The following is a 20,692-nucleotide window of genomic DNA, read 5'->3' as shown; positions in this document are numbered from 1 at the left end:
CTAACAGGGAAGGCAGGTGAACTCGGGGCATGGTTAGGAACGTGTGTTTGGGATATCATAGCAATTACGGAAACATGGCTCAGGGATGGGCAGGACTGGCAGCTTAATGTTCCAGGATACAAATGCTACAGGAAGGATAGAAAGGGAGGCAAGAGAGGAGGGGGAGTGGTGTTTTTGATAAGGGATAGCATTACAGCTGTGCTGAGGGAGGATATTCCTGGGAATATATTCAGGGAAGTTATTTGGGTGTAACTGAGAAATAAGAAAGGGATGATCATTTTATTGGGATTGTATTACTGACCACTAATAGTCAGCAGGAAATTCAGAAGCAAATTTGCAAGGAGACCTCAGCTATCTGTAAGAATAATAGGGTGGTTATGGTAGGGGATTTTAACTTTGCAAACATAGACTGGGACTGCCATAGTGTTAGGGGTCTAGATGGAGAGGAATTAGTTAAGTGCGTACAACAAAATTTTGATTCAATACGTGGATGTACCTACTAGAGAGAGTGCGAAACTTGACCTACTCTTGGGAAATAAGGCAGGGCAGGTGAGTGAGGTGTCAGTGGGGGAGCACTTTGGGGCCAGTGACCATAATTCTATTAGTTTTAAAATAGTGATGGAAAAGGATAGACCAGATCTAAAAGTTGAAGTTCTAAATTGGAGAAAGGCCAATTTTGACGGTATTAGGCAAGAACTTTCAAAAGTTGATTGGGGGCAGATGTTTGCAGGTAAAAGGCCGGCTGTAAAATGAGATAACAAGAATCCAGAGAAAGTATGTCCATGTCAGGGTGAAAGGGAAGGCTGGTAGATATAGGGAATGTTGGATGGCTAAAGAAAGTGAGGGTTTGGTTAAGAAAAAGAAGGAGGCATATGTCAGGTATAGACAGGATAGATCGAGTGAATCCTTAGAGTATAAAGGCAGTAGGAGTATACTTAAGAGGGAAATCAGGAGGGCAAAATGGGGACATGAGATAGCTTTGGCAAATAGAATTAAGGAGAACCCAAAGGGTTTTTACAAATACATTAAGGACAAAAGGGTAACTAGGGATAGACTAGGGCCCCTCAAAGATCATCGAGGAGAAAGTGAGGACTGCAGATTCTGGAGATCAGAGCTGAAAATGTGTTACTGGAAAAGTGCAGCAGGTCAGGCAGCATCCAAGGAACAGGAGAATCGACGTTTCGGGCATCAGCCCTTCTTCAGGAATGGCTTCAGGAAGAGCCATTCCTGAAGAAGGGCTCATGCCCAAAACATCGATTCTCCTGCTCCTTGGATGCTGCCTGACCTGCTGCGCTTTTCCAGCAACACATTTTCAGCCCCTCAAAGATCAGCAAGGTGGCCTTTGTATGGAGCCGCAGGAGATGGGGGAGATGCTAAACGAGTATTTTGCATCAGTATTTACTGTGAAAAAGGATATGGAAGATGTAGAATGTAAGGAAATAGATGGTGACATCTTGATAAATGTCCTTATTACAGAGGAGGAAGTGCTGGATGTCTTGAAACACATAAAAGTGGATAAATCCCCAGGACCTGATCAGGTGTACCTTCGAACTCTGTGGGAAGCTAGGGAAGTGATTGCTGGGCCTCTTGCTGAGATATTTGTATCATCGATAGTCACAGGTGAGGTGCTGGAAGACTGGAGGATGGCAAACGTGGTGTTACTGTTTAAGAAGGGTGGTAAAGACAAACCAGGGAACTATAGACCGGTGAGCCTGACCTCAGTGGTGGGCAAGTTATTGGAGGGAATCCTGAGGGACAGCACGGACGTGTATTTGGAAAGGCAAGGACGGATTAGGGATAGTAAACATGGCTTTATGCGTGGGAAATCATGTCTCACAAACTTGATTGAGTTTTTTTGAAGTAACAAAGAAGATTGATGAGGGCAGAGTGGTAGATGTGATCTATATGGACTTCAGTAAGGCGTTTGACAAGGTTCCCCATGGGAGATTGATTAGCAAAGTGAGATCTCATGGAATACAGGGAGAACTAACCAATTGGATACAGAACTGGTTGAAAGGTAGAAGACAGAGGGTGGTAGTAGAAGGCTGTTTTTCAGACTGGAGGCCTGTGACCAGTGGAGTGCCACAAGGATCGGTGCTGGGTCCTCTACTTTTCATCATTTATATAAATGATTTGGTTGAGCATAAGATGTACAGTTAGTAAGTTTGCAGATGACACCAAAATTGGAGGTGTAGTGGACAGTGAAGAAAGTTACCTCAGGTTACAACAGGATCTGGGCCAGTGGGCTAAGATGTGGCAGATGGAGTTTAATTCCGATAAATGCGAGGTGCTGTATTTTGGGAAAGCAAATCTTAGCAGGACTTATACACTTAATGGTAAGGTCCAAGGGGATGTTGTTGAGCAAAGAGACCTTGGAGTGCAGGTTCATAGCTCCTTGAAAGTGGAGTCGCAGGTAGATAGGATAGTGAAGAAGGTGTTTGGTTTGGTATGCTTTCCTTTATTGGTCAGAATATTGATTACAGGAGTTGGGAGGTCATGTTGTGGCTGAACAGGACATTAGTTAAACTACTGTTGGAATATTGCGTGCAATTCTGGTCTCCTTCCTATCGGAAGGATGTTGTGAAACTTGAAAGGGTTCAGAAAAGATTTACAAGTTTGTTGCCAGGGTTGGAGGATCTGAGCTACACGGAGAGGCTGAACAGGCTGGGGCTGTTTTCCCTGGAGTGTCGGAGGCTGAGGGGTGACCTTGTAGAGGTTTACAAAATTATGAGGGGCATGGATAGGGTAAATAGACAAAATCTTTTCCCTGGAGTGGGGGAGTCCAGAACTAGAGGGAATAGGTTTAGAGTGAGAGGGGAAAGATATAAAAGAGACTAACATTTTGACGCAGAGGGTGGTACGTGTATGGAATGAGCTGCCAGAGGAAGTGGTGGAGGCTGGTACAACTGCAACATTTAAGAGGCATCTGGATGGGTATATGAATAGGAAGGGTTTGGAGGGATATGGGCCGGGTGCTGGCAGGAGGGACTAGATTGAGTTGGGCTATCTGGTCGGCATGGACGGGTTGGACCGAAGGGTCTGTTTCCATGCTGTACATCTCTATGACTGTATTAACTTCTCTGTTCCCTCCTGAGAGGCCACCTCATTTAAGTGTTTGCTGAAGTTTCTATTTTGTCACATTTTCAGTATTTCCTTCTCTTATATATCTCCCTGTCGAATTCATTCACATCACTGATGCATAGCTCATTGATTGAGGTATCCTCAACTTTTCCAAAGTCCCTGTGTCCACCTCACTTTGTAAAGAAACAGTTCTACAATAAGTTAATGTCTTGGCCTGGTGTTCAGTTGCCGATATTAACGAGCCAGACGTTTGGACGGAATGATCGCATAAATAGAGTTGCCATAGTAACTTGGGAACCTATATGATTATATAGTGCATACATGTAGAATCTGTGTATGAGAATGTGGTGCTGGACAAGCACAGCAGGTCAGGCAGCACCCAAGGAGCAGGCGAATCGATGTTTCGAGCATAGGCCCTTCAACAGGGCATAAGCCCGAAATGTCAACTCTCCTGCTCCTCGGATGCTGCCTGACCTGCTGCGCTTTTCCAGCACCACCTACTCGACTCTAATCTCCAGCATTTGCAGTCCTCACTTTCTCCTAGTATCTATGTATGATTCATAATATATAAACAACGGTGTATTCTTCCAATTTATCTGCTCACTGTTATCCTCAGTAATGTAAAAATTGTCATTTGAAGTAATTTTGCTCCCATTTGCTCTCTGTCTGGATTAGTGTTTCTTTAATGTGTACACCAGGGTAAAAAGGAGCTGCAGGTTTCACTCTTCCAGACTTTGGTGCTGCTAATGTTCAATGAGGGAAATGAATTTACTATGGAGGAAATCAAGACTGCAACAGGCATAGGTATGGAAAGAATTCAAAATTCTTTTGAGTTGACAGTTCAGTTTTTAAATGTACAAGCGCACTGGAAGTTATTCGATTCGGTGTAAATCTCGCAATCTGGATTTTAAAGGGCGGAACGTGGAGAGATTTTAGATTAGATTCCCTACAGTATGGAAACAGGCCCTTCGACCCAATAAGTCCACACCGACCCTCCAAAGAGTCACCCACCCAGACCCATTTCCTTATGACTAATGCATCTAACACTACGAATTTCGGAATCCGGCAGTGAGTGACTCTCCAGAGCCTGTTCACCCAAGTACAAGGTGCAAGTCGAGTGTGTAATGGAACACTCCCCATTTATCTAAATGAGTGCAGCTCCAACAACACTCCCGACTTGACACTATTCAGGACAAAACACTTCACTTGACTGGCATCCTGTCCATCCCCTTCAACATTCACTACTTCCACCACTAACATACATTGACAGCAAGTGCAAACCATTTATAAGATGCACTGCAGCAGCTCACAAGGTTCCTTCAGAATCACCTTCCAAACCTGCGACCTCTACCACCTAGAATGACAAGGACAACGGGTACATCACTAACACCACCACCTTGTGAGTTCCCCTCCAAGCCACTCACCAACCTGAGGTGGAAATGTATCGCTGTATATAGTGTCACTGTATCAAAGTCCTGGAATTGCCTCCCTAAGAACCTACGGGACTTGGACGGCAGCAGTTCAAGACAGTAGCTCACCACCACCTTCTCAAGGTAGTTAGCGATCCGAAATAAATGATTGCTCAGACAGCGAAATCCACGTGCATGAACAATATTTTTGATGTTTTTTCATGTGAAACAATCTACTATGTTATAGAATCATCATGATCTTCCTCTGAGAATGAATACATAACATTTTATTAATCAAATAAAAATAGTTATAAAATAACTTTTATTTTCCATGTTTATGACAGTCCTGGTTGTGTAAAGTTGAGTGGTGGAGCTGAGGGTTCTGGCCCGTTTTCTTGTATGGCCTTTGCTCTGATATTCACTTGCATTTTGGATCAGCTCACGGACCACAGATGCACTGGTGGCCTATGCTGAGAGAGCCACTGGTTTTTGGGACATAGTTTCGCAGCATACGGTTGGAAAATCAGAGCCCGACTTTGTAGGAGTAAAATCGGAAAACATTTCCATGCGTGTTGGTGTAGTTTTGGGGGATCTGTGTTCCCCAGACAGTAATTGACACTCGATCAATCAGTGCTTGACTCTGAGCCTGATTGATATTTGCCATCTAGCTATTTGATTGGCCAAACTGACTTTAGACACAAAAGGACTTTCTCCTTTTATTTTAGAGCAATGCATGTTGCAACTGTATATTGCGTGCTCAGTTTCCATGGAAACTGCTATGTATTCATGTAGCGGATGCCTTTCTGAGGGAATGCGTTTGGTCTACTAAGATTTACTTTGTCCTTCCCTTTAGAGGATAGTGAATCAAGAAGGACACTGCAGTCTTTAGCCTGTGGGAAAGCTCGGGTGTTGAACAAGGTTCCAAAAGGAAAGGACGTAGAAGATGGAGACAAGATTATCTTCAACGACGACTTCAAGCACAAACTGTTCAGAATAAAGATCAACCAAATCCAGATGAAAGAAACTGTACGTAATCGTTCTCGTAATTTGCCATTTTATGAAAGCTTAGCTCAGTGCGCATGTCATGGTTATGTTCTGAGGTGATTCCATTTATATTTTCTTATCCTTTTTCAGGTTGAGGAGCAAACGAGCACAACTGAGCGGGTATTCCAGGACAGACAGTACCAAATAGACGCTGCTATCGTTCGAATCATGAAAATGAGGAAGACTCTCAGCCATAACCTCCTTGTTTCAGAACTCTATAACCAGTTAAAATTTCCAGTGAAGGTAATAATTTTTTTTTGCAATATGATTTTGGGAGGTTGGTTCAAGTCACCAGAGAATTGGCTTTGTGTCTGTTTTTGTCCTGACACAATGGCTGAATGAGGAACTGTACCCCGCTCCCTAACCCCAGCGCAGAAATAGTTAAGGTTGAAATTGAAAGTTTTAAACTGACATTGAGAACTTTTTATGTCATGTCAAGATATGGAACTAAGTAAGATGCCAAGTGCAGTTCAGCCAAGGTCTAATGGAATGATGAAGCAAGCCCAAGTTGCTTATTCAGTCCTCCTCGAAACTTGGTGTTTATTTGAGACCCTCCTATTTGGATGTCATGTCAGCTGTTCTTTGCTTGGATAATAGAAACAGCTTTTGAAGCCTGTTAGCTCAGATAGTATTCGTACGACTGATGTTGTGCTTTCCCACTCTTTAAACCATGAGAAGTCCAATCTAATCATGCATGTTTCTATTTTCTCCAATTTGCCTAATATTCAGCCAGGAGACCTGAAGAAAAGAATTGAGTCACTAATTGACCGGGACTATATGGAGAGAGACAAAGACAATGCCAACCAGTACCACTATGTGGCATAAGTCCAGGCCATGGCTGTCACGGCTAAATCTCAGCTCCTACATTGCCAAGAAAACGGCAATAGCACTGATTCTGTCTGCACTCTTCCTGGATTCAGTTTGGTTATTAACACGAGATCCAGCCCCCCCCCTCACATCCGTGAAACCAATGAGGTCGTTTTGGGAGTTCCAACCGTTGGCTGACCCTTTGGGGGTAGCTAGCCTTGCGTTTTCCTTGTCACACAGCTTGTAGCATGAGGCTTTGCCATGCTGAGGACCTCTTCACTGAAGAGCGTGGAAGGCGTGCAGAGCTAAACACACTTGAAGCAACAGTCCACCTACGTCTGCGACGAGTGGCTGAGGACTGACAGCTTCCTTTCTGTATTCATCTGGTTTCACACACTGTTGATTCCTGTATTTGGCTCTTAGTTCTGATTTATTATAACATCTGTCTGTACCTGTTATATCCCAGTAATATATAACTTACGGCCACATATCAGCAAGTGAGTCCCATTAATCTATAGAAAGCATAATGTGAGATTCCCTTGAGCGCAAACTGCTCTGTAATGCACACCAGCTTTTGTAACTAATCGTGTTAGAGAGCCACCATGCCAAGTACTGAAGTAATTAACTTTGAACAGTTGTGGGAACTAACCCGATACCACACTACAGGGTGGAATTTTTGTGTATCAGGTTTGTTTTATGTGAATCGAAACATGGAGACAGCTTACTTGAAGTGCCAAAGACTCTAATTTCAAACATTTATTCCGCCGAATAAGCTTCCTAGGAAATAGTTGTTTTTACACTGAGAAACCGTAATGTTCTTAAGTCAGTCCTGCTCGTAACATTTTCTTCAGGTAGATGAACGAAAGCCACCTCCACTCACTGCCATCAGGTGCCAGGCATAACCAGTTGTCGCACAGTAGTTTCTGGTTTCGGATGACTCACTGATCGATTCACAGTGATGTCACAGGAAAGCTTGAAATTTTGACTTTGCAGGAATGTAAATACAAGAACAACTGAATGAATGCTTTGTGCAATATATAGAAGTGCTCCTATGTATTCTTTCACACTGTAAATCATTCAGATGCAAATTACTTGGATGGTAGAGATGATCAGCTGAAACTGGGCTTTGTGATAACTTGTTACATTATTGTAAATAGGTTTCCTCAATTCAAAAAGTGCTTAAAGAATTATTAAGTTCTTTGTCTTGCAATAACTGAACATAAAATGATTTTCTTCCACGTGGTGTGTTTTTATTGGCATAACATTTATATAACTTCTAGCTAATAAATTTTTCTTAATCTGAAATATTTCTAGTGATGAAACAGTAGTCACCTGTGATTTTTGTACCTTTTTTTTAAATAATCGTAACAAATTTATCTTCAATTGTAGTTCATCTGTGTTTGTGTTGGTTTTTCTGGGTTTGAGGTTGAGAGCTGCTGCTGAAGGAATGAAGGAGATAAGCAGAGGGCTAGGTCTCTGGGCTCAGCTGGGTCAATGCAAGTCAATCTCCTATTGAGGGAATTGTTGACTGTTCCACCAAAACCCCCAACCCCCCCCCCCCCCCCCCCCCCGAAGGACATTGACTTCACGGCAGCTCAGAGGATAGGCATTGACAGAAAGATGAAATGGTTTTACAGAATAATGGAGTGAATACATAACTCGCACTCAAGTCGTTTCTAACAGAGGCAAGGATTCGATCTGGACAGTTGTGGAGATAGGGTGGGGTGGTGTCTGGATAGAGAGCAGCTCCGGCAACCTTGACAATTCACCGATTCTGTTATTCTCGTAATTGCTGGATTCAAGGAAAACCAAGAATCTGTCATTTCAAGCATCTTGGTGGAATTCCAAAGTCTGAACAAGACAGAGGAGGGTTCGGTGGCAGATATTTATATAAACGCACCTGTTATTGGCTGTAATGTTTTCTATGAAAATTTGAGTGCTGTAATATCACAGGAGCTTCACCTGAGGCTAGTCTGTTGGATAACGCTGCCTTGGAGAGAGAGCACTAAACATTGTGTTCATTTCACCAACGTTTAAGACTTTCTGAAACTCTAGGTGTAATCAGTTTTACTGAAATGTTCTGTCAGAGATGGTGCTCAGTTGAGACCTGGCATTGTTTGTGGAATACACTCTGTATGTTTGTGTGTTTGGCTGGGTGATATGCATTTACCATGTAGCTTTTGTGTAAGCAACTTCTGCCTTTCACATGAATTATGGAATATTTTTATCAGAGTTTTAGGGAATCAGGAGACGAACTGCTTTAATTATTTGAAGTAAATTGACGAGTTGTTTTGATGTCTTTGAAATTATTTATTTGATCTCTGAACATGCTACATGATCCAGTACAAATCTAAAGTGAGGAATAAAACACTACTTCTGGGACTTTGATAGGTTTTCATTAACTCGATCATAGAAACAGTTTATTATACATTTCAACAAAAAGATTTTTTTCCCTTTTTGGAATCCACCACAAACAGTTTTGCTATCAACTACATAACTTGCCAAAATTTCAAAGCACATTAATCATCCTCGTCCTCCTGGCAGGAACTTGTACCCAAAAAGGAGAGCAGTTTCGACCATAGCCCTGACCTACTTACTTGAAATCGGGCTTTGCACAGTGTGTAGAATTACCAATCAACTCCATTGAGCAGCAATAGTTGAGAGGCTTTGGATGTTCTCTGTGCTAGTCTGTTTTCTGCCACGTTAAGCAATCCAAAACTCTTGGCAGATCTATCAGTACTGCATGTTTCCCCAGTCAGTACTCATCAATCAAGGCTTGGCAGCTCATTTAAGAGTTATGAAAATTGACCCTGCTGATTGCATTTGGTCAAACAGACAGTGAACGCTCCCAAGAGAAGACCCACAATATTAGGGTCAAAATGTTTAACTATTCTGTTCCCGCTGTCTGTTTCAGTGACCATGGTTATTAGCCAGCCATACTGTAGTGATGGAGAAGGCAATGCCAAGTAAATTTGACTGTGTAATATGATGAGGCACATTCTAGGGCCAGAACATGACTCCCTCCCTATGTTAGCCAGTCATCATGTGGCTATTTAAAGGCAGAGTGCATCAGCTCAAAAGTGATTCCATTTCAGGGGCAAGGGGTGTTACATTACAACAGGTGACACATGGGGCCTGGTTAGACTAAAAGGAACTTCATTCTCTGTTTCTAACTCTGGTTAGAAATGCTCATCATCTCTTTGGTGTACACAAAAAGAAAGGTTCACGAGGAGGAATACATTACAAGGAGTGCAATACTGCGAGTTCAGCACAAGACGCCTCAGTGAGCATGGTTATCAGTGTTTGTTGATAGTCCCTGTCATTGTAGGATATGGATAACTGCTGAGCTCAGCTGATTAAAACTGCTGGTGCCTGTTCTTGGGGTGTGGGCCAGAACGTATTGCCCATCCCTCGTGCCCTCAAGGTGGTAGTGAGCTGCCATCTCGAACCACTGCAATCCTTAGTGGTTGGGGTGAGGGATCTGCAGAAGCAAGATCCACGATTTTGCCTGTGATAGTGAACAAATGATGACATTGGTGTGTAGGTTAGGCTGTTCTCAGACGAAGATAAATGCTTGGCCTAACATTGTAGGTCGAAGGGGCCTGTACTGTGCTGGACTGTTCTACGTTCTATTTCCAAGTCAGGATGAGTTGTGGCTGGAGAGGAACTTGCAAATAGTGGTGTTCTCGTCCATCTGTTCTTCTTCTCGGTGTGGTAGAGGTCAGGGTTCTGAAGGTCCTCTTGAAAGAGCCATGGTGAACTTCTGGAGTCCATCTTGTAGACGGTACACTGGTGGCAGAGGGTTGTTTACGGGTGTCAGTCAAGTGGGTTTCTCAGCCTCTGACATTGTTGGCCCTAAAATCGAGTTGGGAGTACTCCCATCCATTCTGGAGTTGTATCATAGACAGGAGGGGAGTGGTTTGTTGCAGAATTCCCAGCCTTTGACCTTTGCTTGTAGTCACTATTTATAGAGCTGCTCCAGTTCAGTTTTGGGTCAGGATGCTCAGTCTGGGGGAGGTTCCTTGATGGTCACACCATTGAAAGGCAAAAGATGGTGGTGAAAGGCTCGTTGACGACTTGCAAATAGTCTGAGTCAGTTCAAGCTTTGGGGGAAAAAAATCGGCTGGAAAGCAATAAAAATGGGAGGCTGGTGATAGCGAGGATCAGAGGGTTGGCCAAAGTGGGTTCCAATGTAAATATAAATAAACCGAAATGATGAATTTGACTGAACGCAGAGTTGGTGCCCACTTCTTTACGTTGGCTATTTTAACAAGCAATAGGTGAAGCCAAAGTTAGGGTGATAGAAGTAACACCCGAGTAGCCCCTACCACACTCGGCAAGATTTCTCTCCTCGATTCATAGCTGATGTTGTGGGACAGCTATAAGCTTTGCTGAATTCTTCAAAGTTACTCATTGACCCCATGACCCTGAAAGGAAAACAAATGAATTGATCTTGCAGACATTGATGTGAACCCAGAGGGGAGTGGTTCTGCTGTAAGTGGCAGTGATAAAGGCACAGGAGTGTTAACTACTTAGGTTCGGCCATATTCAGGTTTTCAATTTAGCAAATTATTAAAGCATCCACTTTTTAAGCATGTTTTTTTCAAGTTAGAATCACAATTGTACCTGAACTCGGGGGGACTGTGAGCACCATTCAGAATTTTATTCCGAGCTGCCGCTGGTCGATAGGCGTTACATCGAACCTAGAAAGAAGGTCAGCATGATGAGAATTACCCTCACCTGAAAGCATGCAAAGGGAAAATCTAGGAACAGAAGTTGGCATTCGGACAAGAGTGAGGAACAATGCACTAATCACCGATACGTTTCACACATTTGTGCTCCTTGAATGCCAGGAGTGAGAAGTCTGAAGTCCGCACATCCCATAGGCTCACTGCTGGAGGACGGTGAATCGTGCGAGATGCTTATAAAGAGATGTCAACCACTGGATTAACAGACCAGCGTATTCCCCCAGATAGAGTGCACTCCCCACGCAGTCTGTAGCTGCAGTTCACACAGCTCCATCACTCTGAGCATGAGAAACTACACCAGGAATAGAACATTCAGCCTTTGGAGCCACCAGGTTGATCCTCAGTCTGAACTTGGCTACCTACTTCCCGTGTCTCTTAATTCCCCAGGAGACCCATCCCACACCTCCGCCCTCAGACCCCACCCCTCCAACCGTAACAAGGACAGAACGCCCCTGGTGCTCACCTTCCACCCTACCAACCTTCGCATAAACCAAATCATCCGCTGACATTTCCGCCACCTCCAAACAGACCCCACCATCAGGGATATATTTCCCTCCCCACCCCTTTCCGCCTTCCACAAAGACCATTCCCTTCGTGACTACCTGGTCAGGTCCACACCCCCCCCCCAACACCCATCCTGGCACCCTCCCCTGCCACCGCAGGAACTGTAAAACCTGTGCCCACACCTCCCTCCTCACCTCTATCCAAGGGCCTAAAGGAGCCTTCCACATCCATCAAAGTTTCACCTGCACATCCACCAATATCATTTATTGTATCCATTGCTCCCGATGTGGTCTCCTCTACATTGGGGAGACTGGGCGCCTCCTAGCAGAGCGCTTTAGGGAACATCTCCGGGACACCCGCACCAATCAACCACACCGCCCTGTGGCCCAACATTTCAACTCCCCCTCCCACTCTGCTGAGGACATGGAGGTCCTGGGCCTCCTTCACCGCTGCTCCCTCACCACCAGACGCCTGGAGGAAGAACGCCTCATCTTCTGCCTCAGAACACTTCAACCCCAGGGCATCAGTGTGGACTTTAACAGTTTCCTCATTTCCCCTTCCCCCACCTCACCCCAGTTCCAAACATTCAGCTCAGCACCGTCCCCATGACCTGTCCTACCTGCCTATCTTCTTTCCCACCTATCCACTCCACCCTCCTCTCTGACCTATCACCTCCATCCCCTCCCCCATTCACCAATTGTACTCTATGCTACTTTCTCCCCACCCCCACCCTCCTCTCATTTATCTCTCCACCCTTCAGGCACTCTGCCTGTATTCCTGATGAAGGGCTTTTGCCCGAAACATCGATTTTCCTGCTCCTCGGATGCTGCCTGACCTGCTGTGCTTTTCCAGCCCCACTCTGATCTAAACTCTGGTTTCCAGCATCTGCAGTCATTGTTTTTACCAAATATCCACCCATCCCAGCCTTAAATACATTCAACAGGGGAGCATCCAAAATGCAGTGCTGCCCAAAAGGGGTAGCCATCACAGTGCTCTCCGAATGTGCACTGATGGTCAACATTCACATGCAAGTGTTCCCTCCTGCCATCATCAGCGCATGTTTGGAAGATTTACATTTGATTCTCAACCTGTTTGGCCACATTAAGAACACAATTCCCTTGGCCCTCAAGGATAGGGAATCAAACCCAGAGCTTCGGGCTTGGAGGCAGAGGGATCACCTACTGTGCAGCCAGACTACGATAAGCTAAACAGTCACTTCCTCAGCCCTGACCACAGCCATCACAATCCACCGTTTTTACTCAGCTGGCCTAAGCAGACTCACAGTAATGGTGAAAACATTGATGAGGAATTTAGCAGCTACACAAAGAGTGACTCACGTGAGCGTAACTTAAAAAGAAGAGCTGGTTGTTGCTGAGCGGTAGACCTGGCAATAGTGGCTCCTCCATGTCTCCTTTCTCCTCTCTTATCCATTTCCTATACGCCTGGGGGAAGCAGGGGGAGCAACATGCTTCATCATTAAAGTTTTGGGAACACGGTTATGCAACAAACACTCTGCACATTTTCATCACCTTACTCTCTTGTTTATTGCTGATTCAAGCCCCCCGTTGGCTTAATTCCTCTTTTCTGTTAAATTTGGAGACAATTGCACTCAAGTACTTTCTGACTAGTACATGAGGGCTTGCTCCACGCTACTCACAGGCGAATATCCAGCCTTCAGGGGGACAGTCACAACCCCGTGGCGGACAGAGACTAGATGCAGGACGGTGGCTCAGTGATTAGTCCTGCTGCCTCACAGCACCAAGGACCCAGGTTCGATTCCACCCTCAGGTGAATGTGGGGAGTTTGCACATTCTCCCCGTGTATGTGGGGGTTTCCTCCAGGTGCTCTGGTTTCCTCCCACAGTCCAAAGATTAGGTAGACAGGCCGTGCTAAATTGCACATAGTGTTCGGGGATGTGCAGACTCGGTGGATGAGCCTAGTCTGGGAAATGCAGGGATATGGAGGGGCACAGGTGGAATACTCTTCAGGAGTCAGTATGGACTCGGTGGGCTAAATGGCCTCTTGTTGCACTGATGGGATTCTGTGTGTTGTTGGTGGTGTCATTTGGGTACAGCCTACATCCTGACCAGTCCTGAGACAGCTTGATGGGTTCACTTTGGTCACAATTATGTGAAAGCCAGAGCAGAGGACCAGCACAGAAATGATGGGCAGAGTTGTCTTCTTCTGTCATGTGACTATTCGACAATTAAAAGATTGAAGTTTTGGTGCTGTTGCCTGGTCACAGTAAATGGTAGACATCTCAGTGGGAAGAGTTCCTGACTGATCCAGTTCACCCACCAGCTTGCCCTCTCCTGGAGCCTCCCGTGCTCTTTTCTAACCCCTTAAGCTGGAATAACAATGCGTCAGATATGGGAGCGGGCCAAGGGCTATTTTCTGTGCGATATCTCTTAAGGTCAACTCCAAAAACAGTTTTGCCCTTGGTTGGTGGTGGGGACAGGGTTTCCTGACTCAGCAACACTGTACTCCCACAATTCATCGCACCGTTGGGCTGACAAAACCATTAGTCCAAGAAGGACAAGACCGAGCCAGTTCCCAGCGCAAATATATTGATGGTGTTAGCCTACCCTGAAAGCCTGCCGTAGCCCAGCGTTGTCAGCAATGTTCTCTCCCAGAGTTCTCTGTCCATTTACCTACAGGACACAAGATTATTTATTCGACCATATTTACAGAAGACCATATTTATTCCTGGGGAGGCCCCATCATTTTATTGCCCATCCTTGCACTGAGGGGCTAGCTGGGCCATTTCAGAGGGCAGTCGAGTATCAGGCTGGGACCCTGTGTTCAGGAGCACGAGGGACGGGACCATAACCCTCCCACAGTGCCCATAACACACCCGTAACCCTCCCACAGTGCCCATTACACACCCGTAACCCTCCCACAGTGCCCATTACACACCCGTAACCCTCCCACAGTGCCCATCACACACCCGTAACCCTCCCACAGTGCCCATTACACACCCGTAACCCTCCCAGAGTGCCCATAACACCCGTAATCCTCCCACAGTGCCCATTACACACCCGTAACCCTCCCACAGTGCCCATTACACACCTGTATCCCTCCCACAGTGCCCATTACACACCCGTAACCCTCCCACAGTGCCCATCACACACCCGTAATCCTCCCACAGTGCCCATCACACACCCGTAATCCTCCCACAGTGCCCATCACACACCCGTAACCCTCCCACAGTGCCCATCACACACCCGTAATCCTCCCACAGTGCCCATTACACACCCGTAACCCTCCCACAGTGCCCATTACACACCTGTATCCCTCCCACAGTGCCCATTACACACCCGTAACCCTCCCAAAGTGCCCATCACACACCCGTAATCCTCCCACAGTGCCCAGTACACACCTGTATCCCTCCCACAGTGCCCATCACACACCCGTAACCCTCCCACAGTGCCCATTACACACCTGTATCCCTCCCACAGTGCCCATTACACACCTGTATCCCTCCCACAGTGCCCATTACACACCCGTAACCCTCCCACAGGGCCCATTATACACCTGTATCCCTCCCACAGTGCCCATTACACACCCGTAACCCTCCCACAGTGCCCATTACACACCTGTATCCCTCCCACAGTGCCCATTACACACCTGTAATCCTCCCACAGTGCCCATTACACACCCGTAACCCTCCCACAGGGCCCATTACACATCCGCAACCCTTCCAAAGCACCCATTACACACCTATAACCCTCCCAGAGTGCCCATAACACCCGTAACCTTCCCAAAGTGCCCATAACACACCCGTAACCCTCTCAAAGTGCCCATAACACACCCGTAACCCTCCCAAAGTGCCCATAACACACCCGTAACGCTCCCAAAGTGCCTGAGACACGTTAACCCTCCCATAGTGACCAGGACTCACTGTTAACCCTCCCATAGTGACTGGGACACACCGGTAACTGTCCTATAGTGAAGGGGACACACTGTTAACCCTGCTATAGTGACCAGGACACACCGTTAACCTTCCCATAGTGACCAGGACACACTGTTAACCCTCCCATAATGACCGGGACATACCGTAAACCCTCCCACAGTGACCAGGATACACGGTTAACCCTCCCATAGTGACCAAGACACACCGTTAACCCTGCTATAGTGACCGGGACACACCATTAACCCGACTATAGCGACCGGGACACACCGTTAACCCTTCTATAGTGACCAGGACACACCGTTAACCTTCCCATAGTGACCAGGACACACCGTTAACCCTCCCATAATGACCGGGACATACCGTAAACCCTCCCACAGTGACCAGGATACACGGTTAACCCTCCCATAGTGACCAAGACACACCGTTAACCCGACTATAGCGACCGGGACACACCGTTAACCCTACTATAGTGACCGGGACACACCGCTAACCCTGCTATGGTGACCGGGACACACCATTAACCCTCCCGTAGTGACCGGGACACACCGTTAACCCTAATATAGTGACTGGGACACACCGTTAACCTTCCCATAGTGACCGTGACACACCGTTAACCCTCCCATAATGATCGGGACACACCGTTAATCTTGCTATAGTGACCGGGACACACCGTTAACCCTACTATAGTGAACGGGACACACCGTTAACCCTTCCATAGTGCCTGGGATATACCGTTAACCCTCCCATACTGACCGGGACATACCGTTAACCCTCCTATAGTGCCTGGGACACACCGTTAACCCTCCCGTAGTGACTGGGACATTCCGTTAACCCTAATATAGAGACCGGGACACACCATTAACCTTCCCATAGTGACCAGGACACACCGTTAAGGTGACCATAATGACCGGGACACACCGTTAACCTTGCTATACTGACCGGGACACACCCGTAAACCCTCCTATAGTGCCTGGGACACACCGTTAACCCTCCCATAGTGCCTGGGACACACCGGTAACTCTCCTACAGTGACTGGGACACACTGTTAACCCTGCTATAGTGACCGGGACACACCGTTAACCCTCCTATAGTGACCGGGACACACCGTTAACCTTCCATAGTGACCAGGACACACCGTTAACCCTCCCATAATGACCGGGACATACCGTAAACCCTCCCACAGTGACCAGGATACACGGTTAACCCCCCCATAGTGACCAAGACACACCGTTAACCCTGCTATAGTGACCGGGACACACCGTTAACCCGACTATAGCGACCGGGACACACCGTTAACCCTTCTATAGTGACCAGGACACACCGTTAACCTTCCCATAGTGACCAGGACACACCGTTAACCCTCCCATAATGACCGGGACATACCGTAAACCCTCCCACAGTGACCAGGATACACGGTTAACCCTCCCATAGTGACCAAGACACACCGTTAACCCGACTATAGCGACCGGGACACACCGTTAACCCTACTATAGTGACCGGGACACACCGCTAACCCTGCTATGGTGACCGGGACACACCATTAACCCTCCCGTAGTGACCGGGACACACCGTTAACCCTAATATAGTGACTGGGACACACCGTTAACCTTCCCATAGTGACCGTGACACACCGTTAACCCTCCCATAATGATCGGGACACACCGTTAATCTTGCTATAGTGACCGGGACACACCGTTAACCCTACTATAGTGAACGGGACACACCGTTAACCCTTCCATAGTGCCTGGGATATACCGTTAACCCTCCCATACTGACCGGGACATACCGTTAACCCTCCTATAGTGCCTGGGACACACCGTTAACCCTCCCGTAGTGACTGGGACATTCCGTTAACCCTAATATAGAGACCGGGACACACCATTAACCTTCCCATAGTGACCAGGACACACCGTTAAGGTGACCATAATGACCGGGACACACCGTTAACCTTGCTATACTGACCGGGACACACCCGTAAACCCTCCTATAGTGCCTGGGACACACCGTTAACCCTCCCATAGTGCCTGGGACACACCGGTAACTCTCCTACAGTGACTGGGACACACTGTTAACCCTGCTATAGTGACCGGGACACACCGTTAACCCTCCTATAGTGACCGGGACACACCGTTAACCTTCCATAGTGACCAGGACACACCGTTAACCCTCCCATAATGACCGGGACATACCGTAAACCCTCCCACAGTGACCAGGATACACGGTTAACCCCCCCATAGTGACCAAGACACACCGTTAACCCTGCTATAGTGACCGGGACACACCGTTAACCCTGCTATGGTGACCGGGACACACCATTAACCCTCCCGTAGTGACCGGGACACACCGTTAACCCTAATATAGTGACCAGGACACACCGTTAACCTTCCCATAGTGACCGTGACACACCGTTAACCCTAATATAGTGACCAGGACACACCGTTAACCTTCCCATAGTGACCGTGACACACCGTTAACCCTCCCATAATGATCGGGACACACCGTTAACCCTCCCATAATGATCGGGACACACCGTTAATCTTGGTATAGTGACCGGGACACACCGTTAACCCTCCCATAGCGACCAGGACACACCGTTAACACTCCCATAGTGACCGGGACACACCGTTAACCCTGCTATAGTGACCGGGACACACCGTAAAACCTCCCATAATGACCGAGACACACCGTTAACCCTTCTATAGTGACCGGGACACACCGTTAACCCTCCCACATTAACCGGGACACATGGTTAACCCTGCTATAGTGACCGACACACACCGTTAAGACTACTACAGTTACTGGGACATACCGTTAACCCTTCTATAGTGACCGGGACACACCGTTAACACTCCCATAGTGACTGGGACACACCGTTAACCCTGCTATAGTGAACGGGACACACCGTTAACCCTCACATAGTGACCGGGACATACCGTTAACCCCAATATAGTGACCGGGACACACTGTTAACCCTCCTGTAGTGACCAGGACACATCATTAACACTTCTATAGTGAGCGGGACACACCGTTAACATTCCCATAGTGACCGGGGCACACCGTTAACCCTGCTATAGTGACCGGGACACACCGTAAAACCACCCATAGTGACCGGGAGATACCGTTAACCCTAATGTAGTGACCGGGACACACCGTTAGCATTCCCATAGTGACCGGGACACACCGTTAACCCTGCTCTAGTAACCGGGACACACCGTAAAACCTCCCATAATGACCGGGACACACCGCTAACCCTCCCATAATGACTGGGACACACCGTTAACCCTTCTATAGTGACCGGGACATACCGTTAACCCTCCCACAGTGACCGGGACACACGGTTAACCCTGCTATAGTGACCGACACACACCTTTAAGACTACTACAGTGACCGGGACACACTGTTAACCCTTCTATAGTGATCGGGACACACCGTTAACCCTCCCATAGTGACTGGGACACACCGTTAACACTCCCACAGTGACCGGGACACACAGTTAACCCTGCTGTAGTGACCGGGACACACCGTTAACCCTACTATAGTGACTGGGACACACCGTTAACACTCCCACAGTGACCGGGGCACACCGTTAACCCTGCTATCGTGACCGACACACACCGTTAAGACTACTATAGTGACCGGGACACACCGTTAACTCTTCTATAGTGACCGGGACACACTCGTTAACACTCCCATCGTGACCGGGACACACCGTTAACCCTAATATAGTGACCAGGACACACTGTTAACCCTCCCATAGTGACCGGGACACACCGGTAACTCTCCTACAGTGACTGGGACACACTGTTAACCCTGCTATAGTGACCGGGACACACCGTTAACCCTCCTATAGTGACCGGGACACACCGTTAACCTTCCATAGTGACCAGGACACACCGTTAACCCTCCCATAATGACCGGGACATACTGTAAACCCTCCCACAGTGACCAGGATACACGGTTAACCCCCCCATAGTGACCAAGACACACCGTTAACCCTGCTATAGTGACCGGGACACACCGTTAACCCTGCTATGGTGACCGGGACACACCATTAACCCTCCCGTAGTGACCGGGACACACCGTTAACCCTAATATAGTGACCAGGACACACCGTTAACCTTCCCATAGTGACCGTGACACACCGTTAACCCTCCCATAATGATCGGGACACACCGTTAATCTTGGTATAGTGACCGGGACACACCGTTAACCCTCCCATAGCGACCAGGACACACCGTTAACACTCCCATAGTGACCGGGACACACCGTAAAACCTCCCATAATGACCGAGACACACCGTTAACCCTTCTATAGTGACCGGGACACACCGTTAACCCTCCCACATTAACCGGGACACATGGTTAACCCTGCTATAGTGACCGACACACACCGTTAAGACTACTACAGTTACTGGGACATACCGTTAACCCTTCTATAGTGACCGGGACACACCGTTAACACTCCCATAGTGACTGGGACACACCGTTAACCCTGCTATAGTGAACGGGACACACCGTTAACCCTCACATAGTGACCGGGACATACCGTTAACCCCAATATAGTGACCGGGACACACTGTTAACCCTCCTGTAGTGACCAGGACACATCATTAACACTCCTATAGTGAGCGGGACACACCGTTAACATTCCCATAGTGACCGGGACACACCGTTAACCCTGCTATAGTGACCGGGACACACCGTAAAACCACCCATAGTGACCGGGAGATACCGTTAACCCTAATGTAGTGACCGGGACACACCGTTAGCATTCCCATAGTGACCGGGACACACCGTTAACCCTGCTCTAGTAACCGGGACACACCGTAAAACCTCCCATAATGACCGGGACACACCGCTAACCCTCCCATAATGACCGGGACACACCGTTAACCCTTCTATAGTGACCGGGACACACCGTTAACCCTCCCACAGTGACCGGGACACACGGTTAACCCTGCTATAGTGACTGACAACACCTTTAAGACTACTACAGTGACCGGGACACACCGTTAACCCTTCTATAGTGATCGGGACACACCGTTAACCCTCCCTTAGTGACTGGGACACACCATTAACACTCCCACAGTGACCGGGACACACAGTTAACCCTGCTATAGTGACCGGGACACACCGTTAACCCTACTATAGTGACTGGGACACACCGTTAACACTCCCACAGTGACC

The 20,692-nt window shown here is 47.4% G+C and overlaps 2 protein-coding genes across 3 annotated transcripts in view; one reads left to right on the top strand and one right to left on the bottom strand.

The window, feature by feature from the left end:
- Positions 1-7,579, top strand: part of LOC140486086 (cullin-4A-like) — a 60,309-nt gene extending 52,730 nt beyond the window's left edge. The window contains exons 17-20 of the mRNA XM_072584728.1: positions 3,780-3,885; positions 5,344-5,516; positions 5,625-5,777; positions 6,264-7,579. Coding sequence (XP_072440829.1) covers positions 3,780-3,885; positions 5,344-5,516; positions 5,625-5,777; positions 6,264-6,359 — 528 coding nt within the window. The 3' untranslated portion in view covers positions 6,360-7,579. The remainder of the gene's footprint in view (positions 1-3,779; positions 3,886-5,343; positions 5,517-5,624; positions 5,778-6,263) is intronic.
- Positions 7,580-8,642: 1,063 nt separating this feature from the next.
- Positions 8,643-20,692, bottom strand: part of phex (phosphate regulating endopeptidase homolog, X-linked) — a 268,434-nt gene continuing 256,384 nt past the window's right edge. For both annotated transcript variants that reach the window (XM_072584731.1, XM_072584730.1), the window contains 4 exons: positions 14,179-14,244; positions 12,931-13,035; positions 10,968-11,044; positions 8,643-10,768 (listed from right to left, as the gene is read on the bottom strand). In XM_072584731.1, coding sequence (XP_072440832.1) covers positions 10,666-10,768; positions 10,968-11,044; positions 12,931-13,035; positions 14,179-14,244 — 351 coding nt within the window. In that variant the 3' untranslated portion in view covers positions 8,643-10,665. The remainder of the gene's footprint in view (positions 10,769-10,967; positions 11,045-12,930; positions 13,036-14,178; positions 14,245-20,692) is intronic.

This window comes from Chiloscyllium punctatum, chromosome 15 (assembly GCF_047496795.1).
Source record: "Chiloscyllium punctatum isolate Juve2018m chromosome 15, sChiPun1.3, whole genome shotgun sequence".
In the NCBI taxonomy this organism is placed as follows: Eukaryota; Metazoa; Chordata; class Chondrichthyes; order Orectolobiformes; family Hemiscylliidae; genus Chiloscyllium; species Chiloscyllium punctatum.
The sequence above is the reverse complement of the archived record's forward strand: the minus strand, read 5'-3'. Positions and strand labels throughout refer to the sequence as shown.